The 22,819-nt window shown below is 47.1% G+C and overlaps 1 protein-coding gene and 1 long non-coding RNA gene across 2 annotated transcripts in view; one reads left to right on the top strand and one right to left on the bottom strand.

Annotated features, from left to right (window-relative positions):
• The window catches only part of RFX7 (regulatory factor X7), a 99,163-nt gene that overhangs the window by 7,297 nt on the left and 69,047 nt on the right, over nucleotides 1-22,819 (bottom strand). The window contains exons 5-8 of the mRNA XM_029070533.1: nucleotides 10,786-10,902; nucleotides 9,271-9,355; nucleotides 6,389-6,596; nucleotides 2,041-2,336 (exon numbers count right to left, since the gene is read on the bottom strand). Of these exons, the coding sequence (XP_028926366.1) occupies nucleotides 2,041-2,336; nucleotides 6,389-6,596; nucleotides 9,271-9,355; nucleotides 10,786-10,902 (706 nt within the window). The remainder of the gene's footprint in view (nucleotides 1-2,040; nucleotides 2,337-6,388; nucleotides 6,597-9,270; nucleotides 9,356-10,785; nucleotides 10,903-22,819) is intronic.
• On the top strand, nucleotides 2,265-3,452 carry LOC120638553. Its single transcript, XR_005660259.1, has 2 exons — nucleotides 2,265-2,349; nucleotides 3,232-3,452. It is a non-coding gene; the product is annotated as an uncharacterized LOC120638553 (long non-coding RNA).

The raw sequence follows: 22,819 nt of genomic DNA, 5'->3' as shown, positions 1-22,819 counted from the left end.
GGGGGAGATACAGGGTAATCAGGTTGTCCCACGTGAGGCTCACAGTCTTAATCCCCATTTTACAGATGAGGTCACTGAGGCACAGAGAAGTTAAGTGACTTGCCCACAGTCACACAGCGGACAAGCTTGTTGTGGGCAGGGAACGTGCGCACCAGCTCCGTTACACTGTACTCTCCCCAGTGCTCAGCACAGAGCTCTGCACCCAGTCAGCACTCAACACCTAGGATCAATCCGGAGAAGAGAAGCAGTGAGGAAGAAACCTGTAGGTCCGTGAATGCACTTTTGGTTTCTTGTGATTTTTTTAATAGCATTTGTTAAGCGCTTATTTTGTACCAGGCACTGTATTAAGCCCTGGGATAGACACAAACTAATCAGGTCGGACACAGTCCATGTCCCACAGGGGGCTCGTAGTCCTCATCCCCACGTTACAGATGAGGTAACTGAGAAGTTAAATGACCTGCCCAAGGTCACAGAGCAGACAAGTGGCAGAGCAGGATTAGAACCCAGGTCCTCTTGACTCGCTGGCCAGTGCTCTATCCGCTAGGCCGTGTATTTCCTGTTTAACGCCCCCATACAACCCTACCTAAAAATGTCTTACACGTGGCCACCTTATAATTTTTAAATTGGGCCTGATGTTCAAAAACTGAGAGTTTCCAAACTGGAAAAGAGTTCAAACTCTTTCACTCTGGATAGACCACGGAGGGGGGCAATTCTTTATGCAGCGCATCAATCAATTAATGGCATCGACCGGAAAATAATATTTGTCACAGGTGAATTTCACCATCAGGGGTGTCTCCTTTGAAAAAAAAAATTTCTACCTGCCACTTATGACTACAAATAAGATTATGGGTAAAACAACTGCCTGATAATACACTTGAGAGCATTCAATTAAAAGGTACTTGTTGAGCGCTTACTCTGTGTCAGGCACTACTGTACTCTGATGCAAGATGAACAGGTTGGACAGTCCTTGCATAGTGCTCACCATCTTTCTCCCCATTTTACAGACGAGGCAACTGAGGCACCAGAAGTGACTTGCTCAGGATCACACAGCAAACAAGGGGTGGAGCTGGGATTAGAACCCAGGTCCTCCGACTCCCAGGTTCACGCTCTTTCCACCGTGCCAAGCGGCTTCTCAAATTCTATGCAGATTCTGGGCAGAAAGTGCAGTTGGGACAACAAATCTTGAAAGTTTGAATACGCACCATTCCCGGGAAGAACTCGGTATGGCGTGAATGGACTTAAGTTTAAAAAATCAGCCTACCTATGAACAAAGCTAGGTTTATGCGTGATATTCCATTTAAACCCTCAGTGGGTTAAATGAGAACATTTAAAAGAGCCTGTAGAGAAGCCTAAACATCATCATCATCTCAAAAGCCACATTTAATATGAATACACCTATGAATCTAATAAAGAAAAGCCTCTTTAAGGAGGAGGATTCTGATTATCGTCCCGGGCGGTTAGTTCATCTGCTATTCTGTATTGGGCTGAATTACGGCAACCCTGAGAGAGTCTTCGTCACCATCCTGGTATTACCTTCTACCTACCCCAGGATTTAGGACAGCGCCTGGCGCACAGCGAGCGCTTAACAAATACCATTACAAACCACCAACGAACACCGTCCATCCCACCGAATGATTCGAGTTTGAGAAGGCAATTCCGTTCAAGAAATAAAAAAACCATTGGACAGACAGGACGGAGGCAAGATTGGTGCTCCTTTGTCACTTAACTGAACTATTTAATTCCTTGGAAGACCACGGTGCTCGGGGATACTACCAAGCAGCGGGGCTTCGTGGAAAGAGCACGGGCACGGGAGTCGGAGGTCGCGGGTTCTATTCCCGGCTCCCCCACTTGCCTGCTGTGTGACCTCGGGCAAGTCGTTTCACTCCTGGGCCTCAGTGCCCTCATCTGCAAAATGGGGATGAAGACTGTGAGCCCCAGGTGGGACAACCTGATGACCCTGTACCGCCCCCAGCGCTTAGAACAGTGCTCGGCACATAGTAAGCGCTTAACAAATGACATTATGATTATGATTATTATTACCGGGATAGGGCTGGGGACAGCCGCCACCACGATTCCGATTGGCTGGGGAGAGAGGATCGCAGAGTTTCCGTTAGAGATCCCGGCTACTCCATTGGTTACCGCTCCTTCCGGTTTCTTGGCTGAAGCCTCTCCTGGCAAAGGTGACTGCAGCTTCTGCTCCTGCTGCTTCTTCTGGATTTTCCGCTGCAGCTGCTGCTTGGCATCAACGGGGGACGGCAGTGTCTTCACTTGAGGCTGAAAGGAATTGCTCTCGGCAGTGGGCACGAAAGCAGAGGGTTGGATGATCCCTTTGATTCCTGGAAACGAAAGGTACGAGGAATCCAATCGATCGGCGGTATTTACGGAGAGCTCCCGTCTTGCGGAGCGCTTGGGCGGGGACGACAGAGTCGGTAGACGCGTCCCCGGCCCACAACGGGAATACTTGCTTATAACTACTAATGATAATAATGTTGGTATTTGTTAAGTGCTTACTATGTGCAGAGCACTGTTCTAAGCTCTGGGGTAGACACAGGGGAATCAGGTCGTCCCACGTGGGACTCACAGTCTTAATCCCCATTTTACAGATGAGGTCACTGAGGCCCAGAGAAGTGAAGTGACTCGCCCACAGTCACACAGCTGACAAGTGGCAGAGCCGGGATTCAAACCCATGACCTCTGACTCCAAAGCCCATGCTCTTTCCACTGAGCCACGCTGCTTCTCTTTCTCCTCTCTTCTGCTTCTTCTCCTACTCCTGCTTTATATTACTGGCTAAAGCCACACCCCACTGGTCTGTGCACACACAAGCAGTTATCCGCCGGTCAAAGCTATCCAATTGTTTTAGGAAGCATTTCTGGCCATTAATTTTCCTCCGACACCTCGAAGGGCAGCTCCCGGACTGAAATTCGCACCCAAATCAAGGACAGGCTTTGCCCGGCATCTGCAGGATCAAACGCCGCGTCCTCAGTGCTGCGTGCTTTACAGACCCATCAGTAGATGGCAGTGAATACTCTTTGGCAGGTCACTAGAAAATAAATCTCTTTAAATATTTTAACATGGTACCAAGGAAATCACCTCTCACCCAAAAAGACTTGTTACACAAAAACTGCTTTAAGACTAGAAGGTGCCTTTTAAAGCTAGGAACTGAGGGAAGTTCTAGGTTACCGAAACCAGAAAGGGCGTCGAACAGGACCCCTAACATTATTTCTCCTAAAGTTATATCCGAAGGGCCGCCATTCGAAAACCTGATTTCAACGATGGAAGGCACAGGATCACCAAGACTTGGCTCAATCTTCTCTTCCCCTTTGAGGCAGGAGATCAAAATTGGGGGGCAACGCCAGCTTTTTAAAACCCCAACTGCTAACTCCAATCACTACACTGCTGAGTGTCACAGAAAATAAATGGAAAAATGGGGTGAATTTGGAGAGACACACCCATTGGCAAGTCCCTTAACTTCTTTGCGCCTCCGTTTTCTGATCTGGAAAATAGGTGTAAGGCCCGAGAGTAATAATTATAATCATAATAATTATGAAATCTGTTAAGCACTTACTATGTGTTCTAAGCGCTGCGGTAGCTACAAGGTAACTGGGTAGGACACAGTCCCTGTCCCACGTGAGGCTCACACTCTTAAACCCCATTTTCCAGATGAGGTAACTGAGGTACAGAGAAGTGTAGTGACTTGCCCAAGGTCACAAACCAGACAAGTGGCAGAGCCGGGATTAGAACACAACCTCTGACTTCCAAGCCCGCGCTCTTGCCACTGCAGGGACCAGGTTTGAATCATGGCCTTGTAGCTACCCCAGCGCTTAACACATAGTATAATGCTTAAGAAATGCCATAATGTCTGTTCTAAGGGCATTTGCATCTTATTCCTCACAAGAAGGAAAAGCTGCTCCTAAGGGGCTCTAAGTGCGGCAAGATCAGGTGAATCGAAGATTTTTTTTTCTGTGACTACTGGCTAGTCTGGGAGTGGCCCTAGAAGTCAGTGCCCAAATGGCTCTAACTTTACAGGTCACCAAATGGTCTTTTCAATCAGACGTCACCAGCACAAGAAATACCAAAACACAAATATTGCACGTCTTTAAATGGATGCGGATTAACAGAAAAAGGGGTGCAGTCAGAGGAGATCCGGGGGTGTCTCCGGAAATCCGACTTTCAGCTCTGTGGCATCTAATACTGAAGGACATTGGTTGGTTAAATAAAGTTCACCTCAGGCCATCATTTCAAGACACTCTATTGTGACTGTAGGGTGGATTACAAAAAAAAAAAAAGGTGGGGATAGCAATTACAACAGCCATCACTGTCACCATCTGTGTTTATCTGAAACTTTCATGTTCATTTTTCACGCAGTGAAGAAGCCTCTTCCATTTTATTACCCAACAACTAATTCCCAACTTTGACCTCCCCTTTCTTTAGGTATTTGGAAAGAGCCCGGGCTTGGGAGTCAGAGGTCACGGGTTCTAGTCCCGGCTCCGCCACCTGTCAGCTGGGTGACTTCGGGCAAGTCATTTAACTTCTCTGGGCCTCAGTTACCTTATGTGTAAAATGGGGATGAAGCCTGTGAGCCTCAACCTGATCACCCTGTATCCCCCCCAGAGCTTAGAACAGTGCTTTGCACATAGTAAGTGCTTAACAAATACCAACATTATTATTATTATTATTTATACCTGAAAAGGGAATCTTTAGGCTTGTGGGCGAGAAAATGCCTCCGGTTTGGAGACCAGGAGAAAAGCGAGGTCATAAAATAACAACTGAGTCATCTATAAAAACATTCTCCCGTAGAGCCGATAATTTTGCCTGGCCTCTCTACCCAGGGAAGCAGTGTGGTCTAGTGGAGAGGGCGCAGGTCTGGGAATCGGGACAACTAGGCGTTAATCCCAGCTCTATCACTGGCCTCACCTGTCTGCGCCTCTCCTGGAAAATGGGGCCGATGCCTGCCCTCCCTATTTCTTAGATCGGCAGTCCCTTAGAGGATAGAGACTGGGTCCAATCTGATGATCTCGTTCCCTACCACAGCAGTGCCCGAAACCCAAGTCGGTTCTTAATATTACGATCATAATCATTATTATCACTGAAGAAAGACGCTGCACATCTGGGGAAGTCGGGAAGAGAGGGAGTGAACTTTGCTAATATAAGTATAAATCGCACATCTCCTGAAAAAGAGCACTCTACATTTATCTCTAGACTCTGAGCTCCTTGTGGGCAGGGAATGTGACTGTTATATTGTAATAATAATACTACTAATAATGTTGGTATCTGTTAAGCACTTACTATGTGCAGAGCACTGTTCTAAGCGTCGGGTTAGATACAGGGGAATCAGGTTGTCCCACGTGGGGCTCGCAATCTTAATCCCCATTTTACAGATGAGGGAACTGAGAAGTGAAGTGACTTGCCCACAGTCACACAGCTGACAGGTGGCAGAGCCGGGATTCAAACCCATGACCTCTGACTCCCAAGCTCGTGCTCTGTACTCTCTCAAGCACTCAGTACAGGGCTTTGCACACAGTAGGCGCTCAATAAATACAACTGAATGAATCAATCTCTGATTCATCAGAGCCTTCTGGCTGAATTTAATGACCATCTTTCCCCCCAAATGCCCAGCCTCTTTCAACTAAACCTCCCATCTACCAACCATAAAATGACAGTGATAATTATTGTGGTATTTGTTAAGCGTTTACTACGTGCCAGGCTCTGGACTGAACACTGGGGTAGATCCAAGCTAGTCAGGTTGGACACAGTCCCTGTTCCACGTGGGGCTCAGGGTCTTCATTCCCATTTTACAGATGAGGTAACCGTGGCACAGAGAAGCTGAGTGACTTGCCCAAGGTCACCCAGCAGACAAGCTGTGGATCTGGGATTAGAACCCACGTCCTTCTAACTCCCAGGCCCGGGCTCTATCCTTTAGGCCCCGCTGCCTTTTATGTCCAGCGTGGCTCAGGGGAAGGAGCCCGAGCTTGGGAGTCAGAGGGCGTGGGTTCTAATCCCGGCTTTGGGCAAGTCACTTCACTTCTCTGTGCCTCAGTTCCCTCATCTGTAAAAGGGGGCTGAAGACCGTGAGCCCCACGTGGGACAACCCGATGACCTCGTATCTACCCCAGCGCTTAGAACAGTGCTTGGCACACAGTAAGCGCTTAACAAATACCATTTTTATTATTTATTTCTATTACTGTCCGTCTCCCCCTCTAGACTGTAAGCTTGCTGTAGGCAGGGAATGTGTCCGTTTACCGTGGCGCCGTCCTCTCCCAAGCGCTTAGTACAGTGCTCTGCACACAGTAGGCGCTCAATCAACGGCTGAATGGATGAGTGATTCTGCTAGGCGACCACCCCAATCCCTTCCAGCCCCAGTGTCGATAGTTGACTGTCAATTGGGTACCTGCTGGTGATGCTGCCATAACGGTAAGAGCTGCCATCGACTTGGTGCCTATGTAGTGACTTTTTACAAGGAAGCGAGCTAAGTCCCAGACCGAATCGAAGGGCTGGCTCAACACCTTCTGGGCCCACTCACACACCAGGCGGCAGGCCGCGGAGACGACTTCCTCGTCCACGCTGCGGAGCTGGCCGGAAGGTTCCGCTCCTTCCAACTGAAGCAAAGGAAAAGGGACGGTTAGCCTGTGCGAACTCGAGCGGGAGAAGAGCCATTCAAGCCCAGCGGCAGAACGGGTCTCCTCCGCGGACAATTCGATGCAAGCGTTAATAATGTTAACAGTGCCAAGCGCTGTTCTAAGCACTGGGGAAGACACAGGGTCATCAGGCTGCGCCTCGTGGGGCTCACAGTTTTCATCCCCATTTTAAAGATGAGGTAACTGAAGCCCAGAAACGCTAAGTGACTTGTCTAAGGTCACACGGCAGGCAAGTGGTGGTGTCGGGAGTAGAATCCACATCCTCTGACTCCTAAGAATGACTTTATCTCTACCTAATAAGGTGGTGTGAAATCTAATGGCATCAGGGAGAGGGCTCAAAAGAGATAACTAACCCAAGCTATGAGGGCATGGTGGCTGATCTAGGCTAGGTATGCTGAGGCCTGGACCACACTTTCTTTTTTAAAGTATTTGTTGAGAGCTTACTACGTGTCAAGCACTGTTCTAGTAGTTATAAGTTAAGCAGGTTGGACACAGTCCCTGTCCCTCCTGAGGCTCACAGTTTAAATAGGAGGGAGGCTGGTATTGAATCCCCATTTTGCAGCTGAGGAAACTGAGGCACGGAGAAGTGAAGCAACTTGACCAAGGACACCCGGCAGGCAAGCGGCAGAGCCGGGATGAGAACCCAGTTCCCAGGCCCGTGCTTTACCCGCTAGGCCACATTGCTTCCACACTTCCCGTAAGTGCACAGTGTGTTTGTGAATGGACAGAATATGCTCAGGGGCTGTTGGAGGATGTACTCTCAGGAGTTCACGGAGACTCCTCTGGGTTCCCCAAAATACCGTACACACAACCCACCCACCGGACAGCAATTATCAAGCCTAGAATGTTGAGGCATCGCTCCCTTTTAAATCGTCCTGACTCGCTCCCTTTAGCATCCTCCTTCCCAGCCCCGAAGCGCTGATATCCATATCTGCCACTTGTCAGCTGTGTGACTGTGGGCAAGTCACTTTACTTCTCCGTGCCTCAGTTACCTCATCTGTAAAATGGGGGTTAAGACTGTGAGCCTCACGGGGGACAACCTGATTACCCTGTATCTAGCCTAGCGCTTAGAACAGTGCTCCGCACATAGTAAACGCTTAACGAATACCAACATTATTATGTCTGTCACTTATTCTTTATATTAATGTCTGTCTCCCCCTCTAGATTATGGGCAGGGAATGCGTCTGCTCTATCTAGTGAACTGTCCCGAGTGTTTAGTCCAGTGCTCTGCACACGGTAAACGCTCAATAAATACGACTGACAGACCGGGCTTCTAGGGGAGCCATCTGGGTGAGGATCCGAGGGCTGATAAGGCTCAGAATCTGTGGGCAAAGCCCGGGGGTGAGGGTAGGGCACAGTTTCTTGAAGCGGAAGAGACAGGTAATGATAAATCTGGATGCGGCTAATGCACTTTTCAGGGCAACGAGAATTTCCGACGCGCAATTACTTTGGAGAGCGCTATATAAGATGCCGCTTAATATAGTTTCCCGGATCTGCCAGTTGCCTGCTGTATGACTCTGGGCTGGTCACTGAATTTCTCTGTGCCTCAGTCTCCTCAACGGTAAAATTGGGATTCCAAACCTGTCCTCCCTCCTCCTAGGACTGTGAGCTCCATGTTGGACGGAGACTGTGTCCATCCTGATTAACCTGTATCTACTCCAGAGCTTAGAAGAGTCGTTGACAAAACGTGAGCGCCTCACACACGCCACAAAGAAAATAAAGCACCAACCTAAAAACCCTGACCTTTAAACCTCCACACTGTGAATTTTTCTGCAAACAGGAATTTAATATACCCTTGTCGCTTAGTGGCATCCATACCAACTTGTCATTCGAGTATGAGGGCAAATGGGCTTTTAAGGTGGGAAGCGAACGGGAGGGGATCGAAGGAGGCGCAGACGGGTAGACTCCAAAGAGTTACGAGGCTAGAAGGGCCGAATCTGGGGACTTTTCAAGCCCTTCTCAGAAGCTATTGGGTCTTCCTAGAGGATTGGAATAAGTGATCTAAGAAGTCCTGCCCCAAAAGTCTCGGGGTAAAAGCCACAGCTTCACTCTCTCAGTGGAAAGTCCAAGGTGAGAATGACTATCGCTGCCTCTGGGGAGTTGGCATTAAGCCCAAGTGCTCCCTGCAACGACATAACTGCTTTAGAGTTTCCGGGAGAGAAGTGCAAATACGATAACATTTTTCCATATGTGGACCAGGCAGGGTAAAAGACATGACACAAGATATAAAACCCCACTCCATTTATGTCCGTAAGATAAGGAGGACTTAAAGCAGGGACTAGAATGGACACAGAGAATTTTAATAAAAATAAATACAACACACGGAGCTCCTCCACTATCTACTCGGTCCTCGGCTGACTCGGCAGAGACACGAAAGTTGGCCAAAATGGGTACTGTTTTAGACAATCCTGTGAACCTTTTCGCAGTGCCATTTACAACCATTCAACTACCACTAGTCGAAGTCGCTCGAGAAAATGGAATATTCCAAAACTCATTCGGGTGAAGTGAGTCACAAATTCCAGGTGTCTGCAGGGGGAGGGATGGGCTGGTCTCAACGGGCAGAATTTTTCATCTTTGGTTTCGCTGACATTTCAATGACGTAAAATACATTTCTACTTAAAATTAAAGGCCTTACCCCATCTCCAGCTTTATGAAAGTCAAGATTGGGCAGTGTCGGCATGTGAACGAACGCTTTCTTCCTCAATCCACTGTAGCAGTATGTGATAAAGAGTTAAGGGCTGAATACTCAATAAAATAACGCGACTTTTGGTAGCATCCAAAATCATTCGAGACGAACGGCATATGAAACCGAAAAAGATCATTTCTACTCATCGTCTTTAGATAGACAAGCTACCATCGGGTTGCCACAAACATTTTGAAAATGATAAGCGAGGCGGAATTTTATCTGGCAATCGTAGATGAAACTAAGGGGGCCCAACCAGCTGTCAGTTTTGTGCATAGGCTTCTCCATTTAAAGTTGTGCCAGTTAAGTGAGACGGGACAGGAGGAAAAAAAGAGCCAGATAGAAACCTGGCCCAAATCAGGGAAACTCTGGCCAAGGACACTGGGGCAAAAACCATCTTATATCTCGTATGTCCCAAGGGAATCTACACTTTTCTCTCCCCTGTCGTTTCTTCCACTGGAGTACGTGGGGCTTCATCTCCATCGCCGCGTGCTTCCGTTTGGTTACTACCTGGGGGGATAAGGCCAAGACCTTGGCATTCCTAGAGGGAGTTAAACTCTTGGGCCTCTCTTCAAAAACCTCACGGGAACAGCTTTGCTTTCCTTGTTCTTTCCCCCCCCTTTTTTTTTAAACACCAAAGTTGCTAATTTTTTACTTTAAAGTCTACGGGTTCAGCAGGCTTTTTCTGGGGTTCAAAACTAAGTCTCATATTCATAAGCGCTTAGTGCAGTGCTCCGCACACAGTAAGCGCTCAATAAATACAACTGAATGAATGAATCCAGCCTGACGTTGAGGGTTCGCTTCCTCTGCTTCTCTTCTTTTAAAGGGCAGAGTTCATACTCGGTCCTTGTTTCAAAAGTCGGTTTCTGGGTTACAAGAGTCACATCTTCTCTTTGACCTGACCATGATTCATATATGCTATTTTTGCTTGCTGAATATATTTGAGGGAGGAGGCTCGTTTAAAGTCAGCACGTACTACCAAGATCGATTTTCTCACCGAATGCTTTCGTCTACGGCAGATGCGTCTCTAATTTGATGTGCTCAACTTGTGGAGGAGGGGAAGAAGCCTAAGGTGTTAAATGGGCATTTCTCTCCACTCCTGTTGAGATGCTTCGCCAAGTTTATCACCACACAGCACGGCTTCAAATATATGTTTTTTAAAGATAGGCTGAGGGATAAGACAATTAGGACACCACAGTGATGGACCCTGAGACGGAGCAAAGGTGACCAGAGTCTTATTTATACATGCACGATTCTTAGTTAAAAGCATTTACCCCCGTCTTTATTCTGATGGCTTCTGAATTCACAAAAAAATTCCCCGGATTCCACCCAACGCTCCTAAGAAGTTGTTTGCGTTTGTTCATTTCACGGTGTCTGGGAATTTAGTCGCTACTTGAACGACAACAACAGACGTTTTCAAAGCGAGTTCAGGAGGGATTATTGAAAACTGTTTTTAACAAAGGATATTTTGATTTGCCTCTTGTGCCCAGGCGGCGTGCCTTCATGTTTGGAAAGACGTTTTTCATGATCTTTCCAAAATCAGCAGCACTTAACGGATGATAGCCAAGATTGTCGCAGTAGCTCCTGTAAAACAGGGAGAGCTAGTTTAGACAACATCATAACTCAGTATCACACAAGGGAGCTTCCTCAATAATTCCATTCGCGTAGGGTAAAGCGAGTTAAATTAATTTACAAATGACCTCCACGTCGTTAAGGTAGTTGATCTGGTGTCAGCCGGGTAACTCCTTTCTGCAAATATGGGTGATCGTAGTGAGCGGACTGTCCTATCAGCATGTCATCTGGATGGGCTGACTACATCTTCTCCCCATGATGCAGGATGGTTTTGAAATACTCTCTCAGATACTAATTTTGTTGTACTGTATTATAATAATAATAATAATGTTGGTATTTGTTAAGCGCTTACTATGTGCCGAGCACTGTTCTAAGCGCTGGGGTAGACATAGGGGAATCAGGTTGTCCCACGTGGGGCTCACAGTCTTAATCCCCATTTTACAGATGAGGGAACTGAGGCACAGAGAAGTTAAGTGACTTGCCCACAGTCACACAGCCGACAAGTGGCAGAGCTGGGATTCGAACTCATGAGCCCTGACTCCAAAGCCCGTGCTCTTTCCACTGAGCCACGCTGCTTCTCCTTTATCCCACGTGCTTAGTACAGTGCTCTGCACATAGTAAGCACAAAATAAATCCATGATTGACAGACTGACAAAGCCAAGGCAAGGCTTCAGGGCCAGTGCTATCTTCGTCTTGAAGAAAGGGAAGGACTGTTTGTATCTGTTGCCGAATTGTACATTCCAAGCGCTTAGTACAGTGCTCTGCACATAGTAAGCGCTCAATAAATACTATTGAATGAATGAATGAAAGGGAAGCAGTGTGGCCTAGTGGAAAGAGCCTGGGAGTCAGAGGACTTGGGTTCTAATCCTCGCTCTGCCGACTGCTTGCTGTGTGCCCTGGGGCAAGTCACTACCTTCCTCTGTGCTTAAGTTTCCTCAACTGTAAAATAAATTCAATTCCATCATTCATTCATTCAATCATATTCACTGAGCGCTTACTGTGCGCAGAGCACTGTACTAATCATTTGGGAGCGTACAACACAACAATAAATGGACACATTCCTGGACCCCATTGAGCTTAAAGTCTAGAAGGGGAGGCAGGCGTTAATATAAAGAAATGAATGACAGATAGGTACAAAAGTGCTGTGGGGCTGGATGGGGGGGATGAATAAAAGGAACCAGTCAGGATGACACAGGAGTGGGAGAAGAGGAAGGGATGGCTTAATCAGGGAAGGCCTCTTGGAGGAGAATACCGGTTCTCCCTCCTACTTCATTCATTCAATCGTGTTTATTGAGCGCTTACTGTGTGCAGAGCATATACTGCGCGGTTGGGAAGCACAATTCAGCAACTTAGACTGTGAGCTCTATGAGAGACAGGGAGTGTGTCCGACCTAATTAACCTGTAATAATAATGTTGGTATTTGTTAAACGCTTACTATGTGCAGAGCACTGTTCTAAGCGCTGTACCTACCCCAGCACTTAGGACGGTGTCTGATACATAGCGAGCGTTTAACAAATAGCACCAAAAGTGGGGAGGTGGGGAGGGAAAGGCTAAGGAGTCCGCTCGGTATACCACCTTTGAGTTCATCGGGGGTAGGCTGAAAGAAAAGCCACAGGAGGACGTTGATGGAGAAGAGAGGTCAGCTAATGGCAGGGCCAATCTGGGCTCCTCTTGCCTGGGATTGTTCTGCGAGGAGTCTACATGAGCCACCCTTCTCACGGACCAGACACCACAGCGTGGCCTAGTGGATGGAGCCCGGGAGTCAGGAGGACCTGGGTTCTAATCCTGGCTCTTCCCCTTGTCTGCTGGAGGCCCTTGGGTAAGTCCCTTCACTTCTCTGGGCTTCAGGAACCTCATCTGTAAAATGGGGAGCGAGACAGTGAACCCCACGTGGGACAGGGACTGTGTCCAATCCAATTTGCTTGTATTCATCCCAGCGCTTAGTTGGTGCCTGGCACAAAGTAAGGGCTTAACAAATACCATTATCATTATTATTATTATTATTGATTCCTCATCGGAGCCACAAGTTTCTACACGGGAATGGAAAAGACGCACTCTGAGACGCTTTCCAATACGAAGAGTGGGCAATGGACTACATATAACATGAACGTGTTATCTTGGGAAGCAGCCTGGGAGTCAGAAAGACCTGGGTTCTAATTCCAGCTCTGCCACATGTCTGCTTGTAACCCTGCGCAAGTCACTTCACTTCTCTGGGCCTCAGATACCTCATCTGTAAAATGGGGATTAAGAGTGTGAGCCCCATGTAGGGCAGGGACCGTGGCTTGCATCTATCTCAGTGCTTAGAACAGTGTGTGGCACACAGTAAGTGCTTAACAAGCACCATCTTGATTATTATCATTATTGTTATAATTTTGACTTCAGAGAAATTTGCCATGGCTCACTTTGGGGAGGGTGGGCCAACTTAGGGCAAGCAATTTCTTTTGTGCTCTACACTCGTATTTTGTGCCTGTAAATGTCATTTTATTTCTCTTTTCTGGTCTGTCAGCAGGCTCCCACTTCCCGTCGGAGAATCCGGTATGGGAGAGAGGCCAATCCGACATGGGTGGTATTAAAAATTTCTTTTTAAGAGAAGCAATAGCAGCAGCACGGCATGTACACTGAAAACAAATAAAACCGGTTGAAAACGATAATGCCATTCAACTCTGAAGATTTCTAACCACGAAAAAATTGGGATCTAGTTGAATAACCCATGTTTACAATTCAGTTTAACTTAAATCTTAAAGACCCATTGAAATGCATATATAGATAAACTTATTAGGGCTGTGATAACAAGCACTTTGGGGTCTTAGAGAGATTACAGAAGCCAAGATGAGAAGCAGGCAACCAATCTACTGAAAAAATTAATTTGTTTTGCCTCTATTGCTTATATTTCATGGCATTCGCTGTGTGAGAGTCTGTATTTAATCCTTCGAACAAAGTGCAATAAGGAGCAATACAAAGGGAAAATTTTCTAGGCCAAATACAATCTTTATGACAGTGTTTTTTGAAAACGATGTGCATCTTTCCTTTGACCTCCACTTTAGGCATACTCTGGGGACTTAGAACTCTAATTATGGTGATAAAGGTAATGACTTCGCATTTTGAAGTAATGGATATTTTTTACAAACGATGACCTTATCCTCACAATACCCTCTAGGGGAAGGTATGAAACCATTTCAAGAGTGTATATGCAGAGTTCAAGTGATTTTCTCTAGGTCATACATTAGGAGGAAATAGAGGAAGAAAAGCTAATATTTATGAAGGAAAACCAGTAAAGAACTCGGTTCTCTTTATATATATGTATATATATTTATATATATACGTGCGTGTTCTTTACAGGTGTACATATATATGTATATATGTTCATGATTGAATAAATTGCAATAAATGTGACTCTACAGTCTATTCCATCTGGAACAGATTTTACTGTTTGTTATAATAATGATAATTATGGTATTCGTTAAGCGCTTACTATGTGCCCAGCACCGTTTGAAGCGCTGGGGTAGATACAAGGTAATCAGGTTGTCCCACTTAGGGCTCACAGTTTTAATCCCCATTTTACAGATGAGGTCACTGAGGCACAGAGAAGTTAAGCAGCTTGCCCAAGGTCACACGGCAGAGAAGTGGCGGAGCCGGGGTTAGAACCCATGTCCTCTGACTCCCAAGCCCGGGCTCTTTCCACCAATCTACGCTCTTTCCCTGAAAGACTGTATCCCCACTGTATTTTAATAGCAGTCCCGAGAAACGCAGCAAGAAGCCACATTTCAGCACTTAGGAGCACTTGGATGGTTGACATTTAATCCTCGTTTGCCTTACCAGAGAAAAATCTGGTATCTAAACCCAACCACGTGCTGTTACTTGTATTTTATACATTAAAAATGAGAAAAAAAGAATGTGATTTCTCACGGTAACGTACTTCAGTCATCGATCGATGATTGACCCCGTCAATCGATGGGTGCAGAGGACTGTACTGAGCACCTGGGAGAGTACAACATAGCAGAGATGGAAGAAGCAATCCCTGCCGTCAAGGGACTTACAGTCTACAGGGAATGTTATTCCGTCTACACTTGAATGTTTTTCCTTCAAATAACTCATCTCCAAACTTTACATTTCTTCAAAAGAATCGGTATGGCATTTTGTGGTCTGAATTTGAATTTCAACTTAAAAATTCCTAAAGTAACTATGTGATATTATTTAAAAGAAAAATACTATCTACAGAGTCAGTGTCTAATGAGAAACTAGTCGTTGTGGGTAGGAAACATGTCTACCAAGTTGTTACACTATACTCTCCCAACTGCTAAGTACAGTGCCCTGCATACAGTCGGCGCTCAATAAATATGACAGCCGTAGTGATGGAATTTAGCGAAAAAATGGGTCTTGCTCGAGTGTTGGGCATTGGCAACATTTGTACACCGAGTAGCTGAAGCCCGGCACAATTCCTGGCCCCTCCAGGCTGGCGGCAGTCAGAGGCTGGCACGCTTTCTGACCTCTGGGGACAGGCTGCCCTGTGAACCCCGCCCAGCCCCCGGCCTTCTCTCCACTGGCACGGAAAAGCGCTCCCGGAATGGCAGAGTCGTTTCTGCCCCCGGTCTCAGATTCAAGTCAATAATAATAAAAATACTAAGTAGAATGCATAATTCTGGTATTTTCTAAGTACTGACTCTGTGCCAAACAGTGTTCTAAGCACGAGATGATCAGGTTGGGACACAGTCCCTGTCCCACATAATAATGTTGGTATTTGTTAAGCGCTTACTATGTGCCAAGCACTGTTCTAAGCACTGGGGTAGATACAAGGCAATTAGGATGTCCTCCATGGGGCTCACAGTCCTAATCCTCATTTTACAGATGCGGTAACTGAGGCCCACATGCGGCTCACAGTCGAAGTCGGAGGGAGTAGGACCGAGTCCCCATTTTACAGATGTGGAAACGGAAGCATAGAGAAGTGAACTGATTTAAGGCGCTTGTTAAGCGCTTACTACGTGCCAAGCACCGTTCTGAGCACTGGGGGAGATACAAGTTAATCAGGTTGGACACCACCCCGTCCCACACCGGGCTCAAACTCTTAACCCTTAACTTCTCCGTGCCTCAGTTCCCTCACCTCTAAAATGGGAATTAAGACTGTGAGCTCCACGGGGGATAACCTGATTACCTTGAATCCGCCCCAGCGCTTAAAATAGTGCTTGGCACATAATAAGGGCTTAACACTACCATCATTATAATTATTCTTTTACAGATGAGGCAACTGAGACTCGGAGAAGTTAAGTGACTTGCCTGAGAGCACACGGCGGACCAGTGGTGGAGGTGGGATTAGAACCCAGGTCCTCTGACTCCCACCCCCCTGCTCTTTCTACTAGGCCACGCATCTTCTCAAAGACTCCTTGGCTGAGGGCTGACTGGGACGGAGGATGGGTGAGGTGGGTGCGAAAGAGCACGGCGTAGCCTTGTCCCTCCCCGACCAGCTAAGAGGTGTCGGGAGCCTGGCACAGGCACTAAAGAGCATATGGTCGGGCAGACGGATCGGCTACCCCGTGGTCGGCAGCTAAGTATCCGTTTTCCTCAGTCTGTGGTCGGGCAGAAATCTGCAGTTGCTGGCAGCAAGAATCAGACCACCATTCATTCTGAATCTTGATGTTGCTGGGAGGTTTTCGTTTTTTGGGGGGTATTTGTTAAGCGCTCACTACGTGCCAGGCACTGGAGTAGATATAAACTAATCGGGTTGGATGCAGCCCACGTCCCACATTGGGGTTCAGAGTCTTCATCCCCATTTTACAGATGAGGTAATAATAACGGTACTTGTTAAGCGCTTACTATGTGCCAAGCACTTTCCTAAGCACTGGGGTAGATGCAAGTTAGGTTGGACACAGTCCCTGTCGCACATAGGGCTCTCACTCTAATCCCCATTTTCCAAATGAGCTGAGGCCCAGAGAAGTGAAATGACTTGCCCGAGGTCACCCAGCAAACGGCAGAGCCGGGCATTAGAAGCCGGGTCTTACCGACTCCCAGGCCCACGCTCTATCCACTAGGCTACACGGCTTCTCAGTAATCTGGACTATTTGGATTTCAAAAATCTATTAATTCATACACTCATTAAGCACAAGACATCTTCCTTTGTACTCACTGCAATTTGCTCCCATATTGGCCCAGAAATAACCCCCCCAGACAAAGATACTACCGAAATGGCTGTCTGAAGGGAGCAAACCAAGGGAAGCAGGAGGGTGGCCCAGTGTAAAGAGGCCAAGCCGCAAGTCAGAGGACCTAGGTTCTAATCCCGGCTCCGCCACCGTCTGCCGGGTGACCTTGGGCAAGTCGCGCCGCTTCTCCGAGCCTCAGTTACCTCATCTGGAAACTGGGGATTCAGACTGTAAGCCCCACGTGGGACAGGGACTTGTCCAACCTTGGATCTAGCCCAGCACCCCATGTGGGACATGAAATGCGACCTATCTGGTACATATCCAGTGCTTAGTACAGGGCCTGGCACACGGTACACACTTGAGAAAGCCCGAAACCCAAAAATAAAAAGGGGAGGGGTCTCCCATCATGGTTGGGGGATCTCATCTGACCTAACAATCAATCACTGGTGTTTACTGAGGGCTTTAATGTGTGTATGGCACTGAGTTAAATACTTGGGAGGATAGAATACAGTGCAATACAGATGGCAGACATGTTCGCTTCCTTCAGGGAGATTAAATGAAATCTAGCAGGGAAGGCAGACCCTAATATACGCCATAGGTAAGGGAATCAACTGATAAAAAGGATATCTATATGTCTATAAAGATATATAGATATATATACATACATATAATATATATATGTATGAGTGTGTGTGTATATATATATATATATATATAGGGCTGGGATGCATATAGATATATGCATCCCCCCATTTTTTTTCCCTATCCAACCCTCTGGTTCAATTCTTTTCATTCACAACCACCCTAGGACAAAGAACTAATTGCTTGCATTAAGAACAAATCCCCTATTGATAAATCATAGACCTTTTCCCGAGGCTACTACCTTGAGATGTAAATCACCGTACACATTTTTCCATCAGCAGTTAATCTGGTCTTTGAATCAGGATCACTTTGTCAAATCCTCAGTTCGTATCTTCCCTAAATATCTCCTCTAGTTCTTTGCTACCTTTATTTTTCTTCCTGTTTTTTGGGAAAGTTCTAAACTGTCCCGAAACTCTGTTGTATTGAACTGTCCCGAGCACTTGGCACAGCGCTCTGCACATAATAAGTGCTCAGTAAATATCACTGATGATGAAAGTCTTTTTCTGAAGGTGTATAAAAAGGAACCAAACGCTCTAGCTTTTTAATACTACTTATAAGGGGGCAAATCGAGCACTGTTGTGACACGGGACAATCTGTACTGTCTTTTTTCTAAAAGAGACACAGAACATAGAGTATAGCAATAGCATTTATTAAGCACTTACTGTGTTCAAATCACAGTTCTAAAGGCCGGGAGAGAATACACAGGTGGGAATTAGACACGGTCCCTGTCCCCCAAGGGGTTCACAATCTGGCTCAAGCGCTTAGTACAGTGTTTTGCACACAGTGAGCGCTCGATAAAAACGACTGAAGGAATGAATGGTTCAACTGTGACGAACAGTGTGTTCGATGCAGCTGTGAGACTCAACTACACTTCCATATTTCGGGGCGAAGCCGCTCCGCAGTTATGCTCGTTTCACATTTGCAACCCACAGCACATTCAAGATCAAGTCTCTGCCCACTGGAGTTCCTACGGCACAGATTCTTAATTTTTTGAATTACGTGGAGAAGTTGAAACCTGACCCCAAGATTTTCCGACCTAAAAACAAGTCGACTGGACAGAAAGTCACCAGGAGCAATCAGCCTCATTTCTTTAATTCTGGAATATCTCTCTCCGGATAGCTCAGCGTAGGGGTCGTCACTCTGAGGCTAGAAGGATCTGTTCGGTTGGAACCCCGAACTAAGTCACTGGTTTAATCCTCTGCATATTATTACAACCTCTGGAGCCGTGGAAGAAATTCCAATTATCCTTTGTCTTGTCTTACGCTGTCGAGTCATCTCCGAACCATATCGACGCCACGGATGCAGCTCTCCCAGAGAGCCCCACCTCCACCTGCAATCACTCTGGTAATGTATCCATATGGTTTTTTTTTTTTGGTAAAAATCCGGAAGTGGTTTACCGTCGCCTCCTTCCGCGCAGTAGACTTGAGTCTCCACCCTCAACTCTCTCCCGTGCCGCTGCTGCCCGGAACAGGGGAGTTTTGACTTGTAGTAATAATAATAATGTTGGTATTTGTTAAGTGCTTACTCTGTGCAGAGCACTGTTCTAAGCACTGGGGGAGATCCAGGGTAATCAGGTTGTCCCACGTGAGGCTCACGGTTAACCCCCATTTTCCAGATGAGGGAACTGAGGCCCAGAGAAGTGACTTGCCCACAGTCACACAGCTGACAAGTGGCAGAGCCGGGAGTCGAACTCATGACCTCTGACTCCGAAGCCCAGGCTCTTGTCCACTGAGCCACGCTGCAAGCAGAGGGCCTTCCATTCGCTAGCCACTGCCCAAGCTAGGAATGGAATGGGTAGCCCTCTGCTTCACTCTCCCTCCCGGAGTCGAGACCGGGGACCAATCGCATATTTTCGGGACCAAGCTTGGGTTTGGCTCACGAGGAGACTCGCTCCCTGGTTTTCTACCGGCCACTCTACGGTTTAGGGTGTCTCAGAGAGGCTTGGGTGAGCGCGGTCAGCCGGGTAGACCGTGGCTGCTGCAAACTTCCCAGCGGGATTTCCAAGCGCTCGTGGCCCAGTTCACCTTCAGCCCCATACCCCCAGAGGCTCGGATGCGAAATGGGAATTTGCTTTGGTTTACTCGGGCAAAAGCACCCGGGGGCAAATGGGCGTAGGGTGGGCTGGTAAAGAGAGAAGAAGAAAAAGAAGTCAGCGAATCACCCCTGCTCTTCACAAACCAATGGAAGGTCTTTGAGGTATTCATCCCTCCATAGGAATGTTTGCAAAACTCATTCTTCCTCGGAGAAGGGGGAGAGTAGAGTGGTCTATTGTAATTAACTAAAGGTGGGTTCTGGATCTGTTGATCGAGGTGGACATACGGATACCTTCAGGAGAAGAAATGGCCTCTCAGGATCAACACCGCAATCAGAAGTGACGGGAGATGACTCTCCCGGTCCTTTCACGATACCCCATTCTCATCAAAGAGATGAGATGCTTCAAAGAGAGAAGCAGCGTGGCTCAGTGGCACGGGCTTGGGAGTCAGAGGTCATGGGTTCCAATTCCCCACTCCGCCACGTCTGCTGTGTGAGCTTGGGCAAGTCACTTAACTTCTCTGTGCCTCAATTCCCTCATCTGTCAAATGGGGATGAAGACTGTGAGCTCCACATGGGACAACCTGATTATCTTGTATCTATCCCAAGCTTAGAACAGCGTTTGTCACATAGTAAGCCCTTAAATACCATTACTGTTATTATTATTACTATTATCAGAGGGAATTTGGGTGTGAAACACTCTGGAGGTCATTTTATTTTGGTCTCATTAGAAAACCTCGGCAGGACATAAGACTGTAAGAAACACAACACGGGGCGAGATTGAGCTGGGTCTGTTCCTCTTAGCATCTGTTTTTGATAGTACAGATGAGAATCTTGGAGGAATTACTGACACTTGCCCTCCTTGACATTAATCAGTACAGTGCTCTCCACATAGTAAGCGCTCAAATACGATTAAGTGAATGAATAATCCTTACAGTTACGGATGTGCCATTTATCGTCCGTAACTTTCCCATTTATACATACCCTGCGTTCAGAGATAACGACGCTGACGGTGAATACTGACCCGTGTGTATGAAAAGGCAGAGCACGTATAGGATTATCTATGTGATTGCATACTTTCCTTTCCCTCATTTATATTTATGCCCTTGATCTTTTGTTTTCTCCACTTAATAACAGCAGTAGTAAAAGTATGTATCGAGCAGCCACTAGGTTCGATACACTGTACTAAGCCCTGAGGAGACTATAACAGATACAAGAGACTCAGTCTGTGTCCGTTTGTCTCACACCCTTTATTCGCTCCTCCCCACAGCACTTATGTCCAAATCCCTAATTTATTTAGTTATATTAATATGTATTCCCCCTCTAGAACGTAAGCTCTCTGTGGGCAGGGAACATGCCCACTAACTCTGTTACAGTGTACTCTTCCTAGCGCTTAGTACAGTGCTCTGCACCCAGGAAGAGCTCAAAAAAAAGAGGATGGATTGACTGATTGATTGAATTTGTCTCCTCCCGCTAGACACAGGCTCTTCAAGGGCGAGGACTGTGTCGTCTTCCTTCTAGGGCACGTTCCAACCTCCCAGCACAGTGTTTTGCACACGGTTAAGTGTCCAGTAAACGTTGCCGCCGCTGCAGACCCGGTCGGTCCTTCCGAACTGTGCCCGGACAAGGCGGTCACCTGCTGTGCTGAGGCATCTGTTGTCTCCAGAGCTTGGCACTCGTTTTTCAGTTTGGCCTTAGTTCGGAAATCCTTCTGGAGCTTTAGCTCAAAGAAGTTACTCTTTTACTGACAGCAACATGACAAGCAAACTAGCCTCGCTGCCTGCGTCTGCACTTTACTATCACTCGAAAGGGTTCCCTCCATTTCAGTAAGAATTGTGGGCTAGACACTTTGATACATCCCAGCTACGTCCCACCGCCGAAGCTGGGTTGAGATGAGTGGATTTTCTTTCCGGGGCCTCGTCCGCTAGGGATTCTTCTCGCTTCTCGATACGGGGTGTGGAGCGTACAGAATACGGACGGAGCCGCCCAGCGTGGTATCCGCAGTGATCCGGATGTCACGGCCGTCGAGGAGGGTGAACGTTACACTTCACTTGGTCTGCTGCCTGAAGTCACGAGGCCACCGAGTTCTGTCCGATCGCCTCTCGGAGGTCGTACCGGCTTTCCGAATTCACTGCTCTGCTTCCGTGTCTGCCAGCGCGTCACCAAAAGGTGTGTTTCCTAGATGGCGGCGTTTTGGGATGGCATTCCGTTTCACGTTACCCGGAAAGATTTTCAGACGTGTCTAAGATTTGCCTGGTGCAGGATGGATATCGCCTCATTTTTCTTCAGATTCTCGATCCACAGTACCGGACCGGATCTGCGTGTGGCGGGGGAGCTGGAATCACCTGCGGATCTTCTTGTGTGTGTTAATTGTAGGCCACGGTTATCTGCACTAAGGAGTCCTGAGTAACTACCTCTAAGGCATTCGATGAGACAAAAGCAAAAACGACACGAGACACAGTAACAACATACGAGCACAACGGAGAGCATTCTCTGTGTGTATCTGTGGGTAGTCTGAAGGGACTATAGGTCTACACTGGCCTCTTCAGCCACAAAGACACCTAGAGAAAAACTTCACTCTCAGTGGCTTCATCTTCAAATTTGTAAGGTTACCATCTCTCGCTACCTAGAATACGCCTAAAAGTACCGAACCTACCACACTATATACGAGGCTACGGTAATCTGAGAAGTTCACCGTGACTCAAATCCTCCCGTGACGTTCTCACCCCTTCGACCGCTGTGGGTAGGGAATAAGTCAATCATCTCTATTGTACTACACTCCCCCAAGCACTCACCAAAGTGCTTTGTACCCAGTAAGCGCTTAATAAATATCACCGAGCGACTGATTGATCAGAGCGACTTGCTTTCCTTCCAAAGCCCAACGTTCCACATAGGATTTACTCAACTGCGTACCATTTTTTGTCTATGACAGCTTTTTGGGAGCTCATCCCTATCTAACCCCATAATTTACCGTTCATTCATCCAAGATATGGGAAAAAATGTTAAATGGCTGTAACCTGAGTTTTAAATGTTCGCAAGGAATGGCGAACACACTCCTTTCCTCGCTCCTCGCCATCCCCCGCCGAAGCAGTGTCAAGGCAACGGGGGCTGGGGCTACGTCTTCT

The sequence above is a fragment of the Ornithorhynchus anatinus genome, chromosome 8 (assembly GCF_004115215.2).
Source record: "Ornithorhynchus anatinus isolate Pmale09 chromosome 8, mOrnAna1.pri.v4, whole genome shotgun sequence".
NCBI lineage: Eukaryota > Metazoa > Chordata > Mammalia > Monotremata > Ornithorhynchidae > Ornithorhynchus > Ornithorhynchus anatinus.
This window is presented reverse-complemented; position numbering and strand designations above follow the sequence as displayed.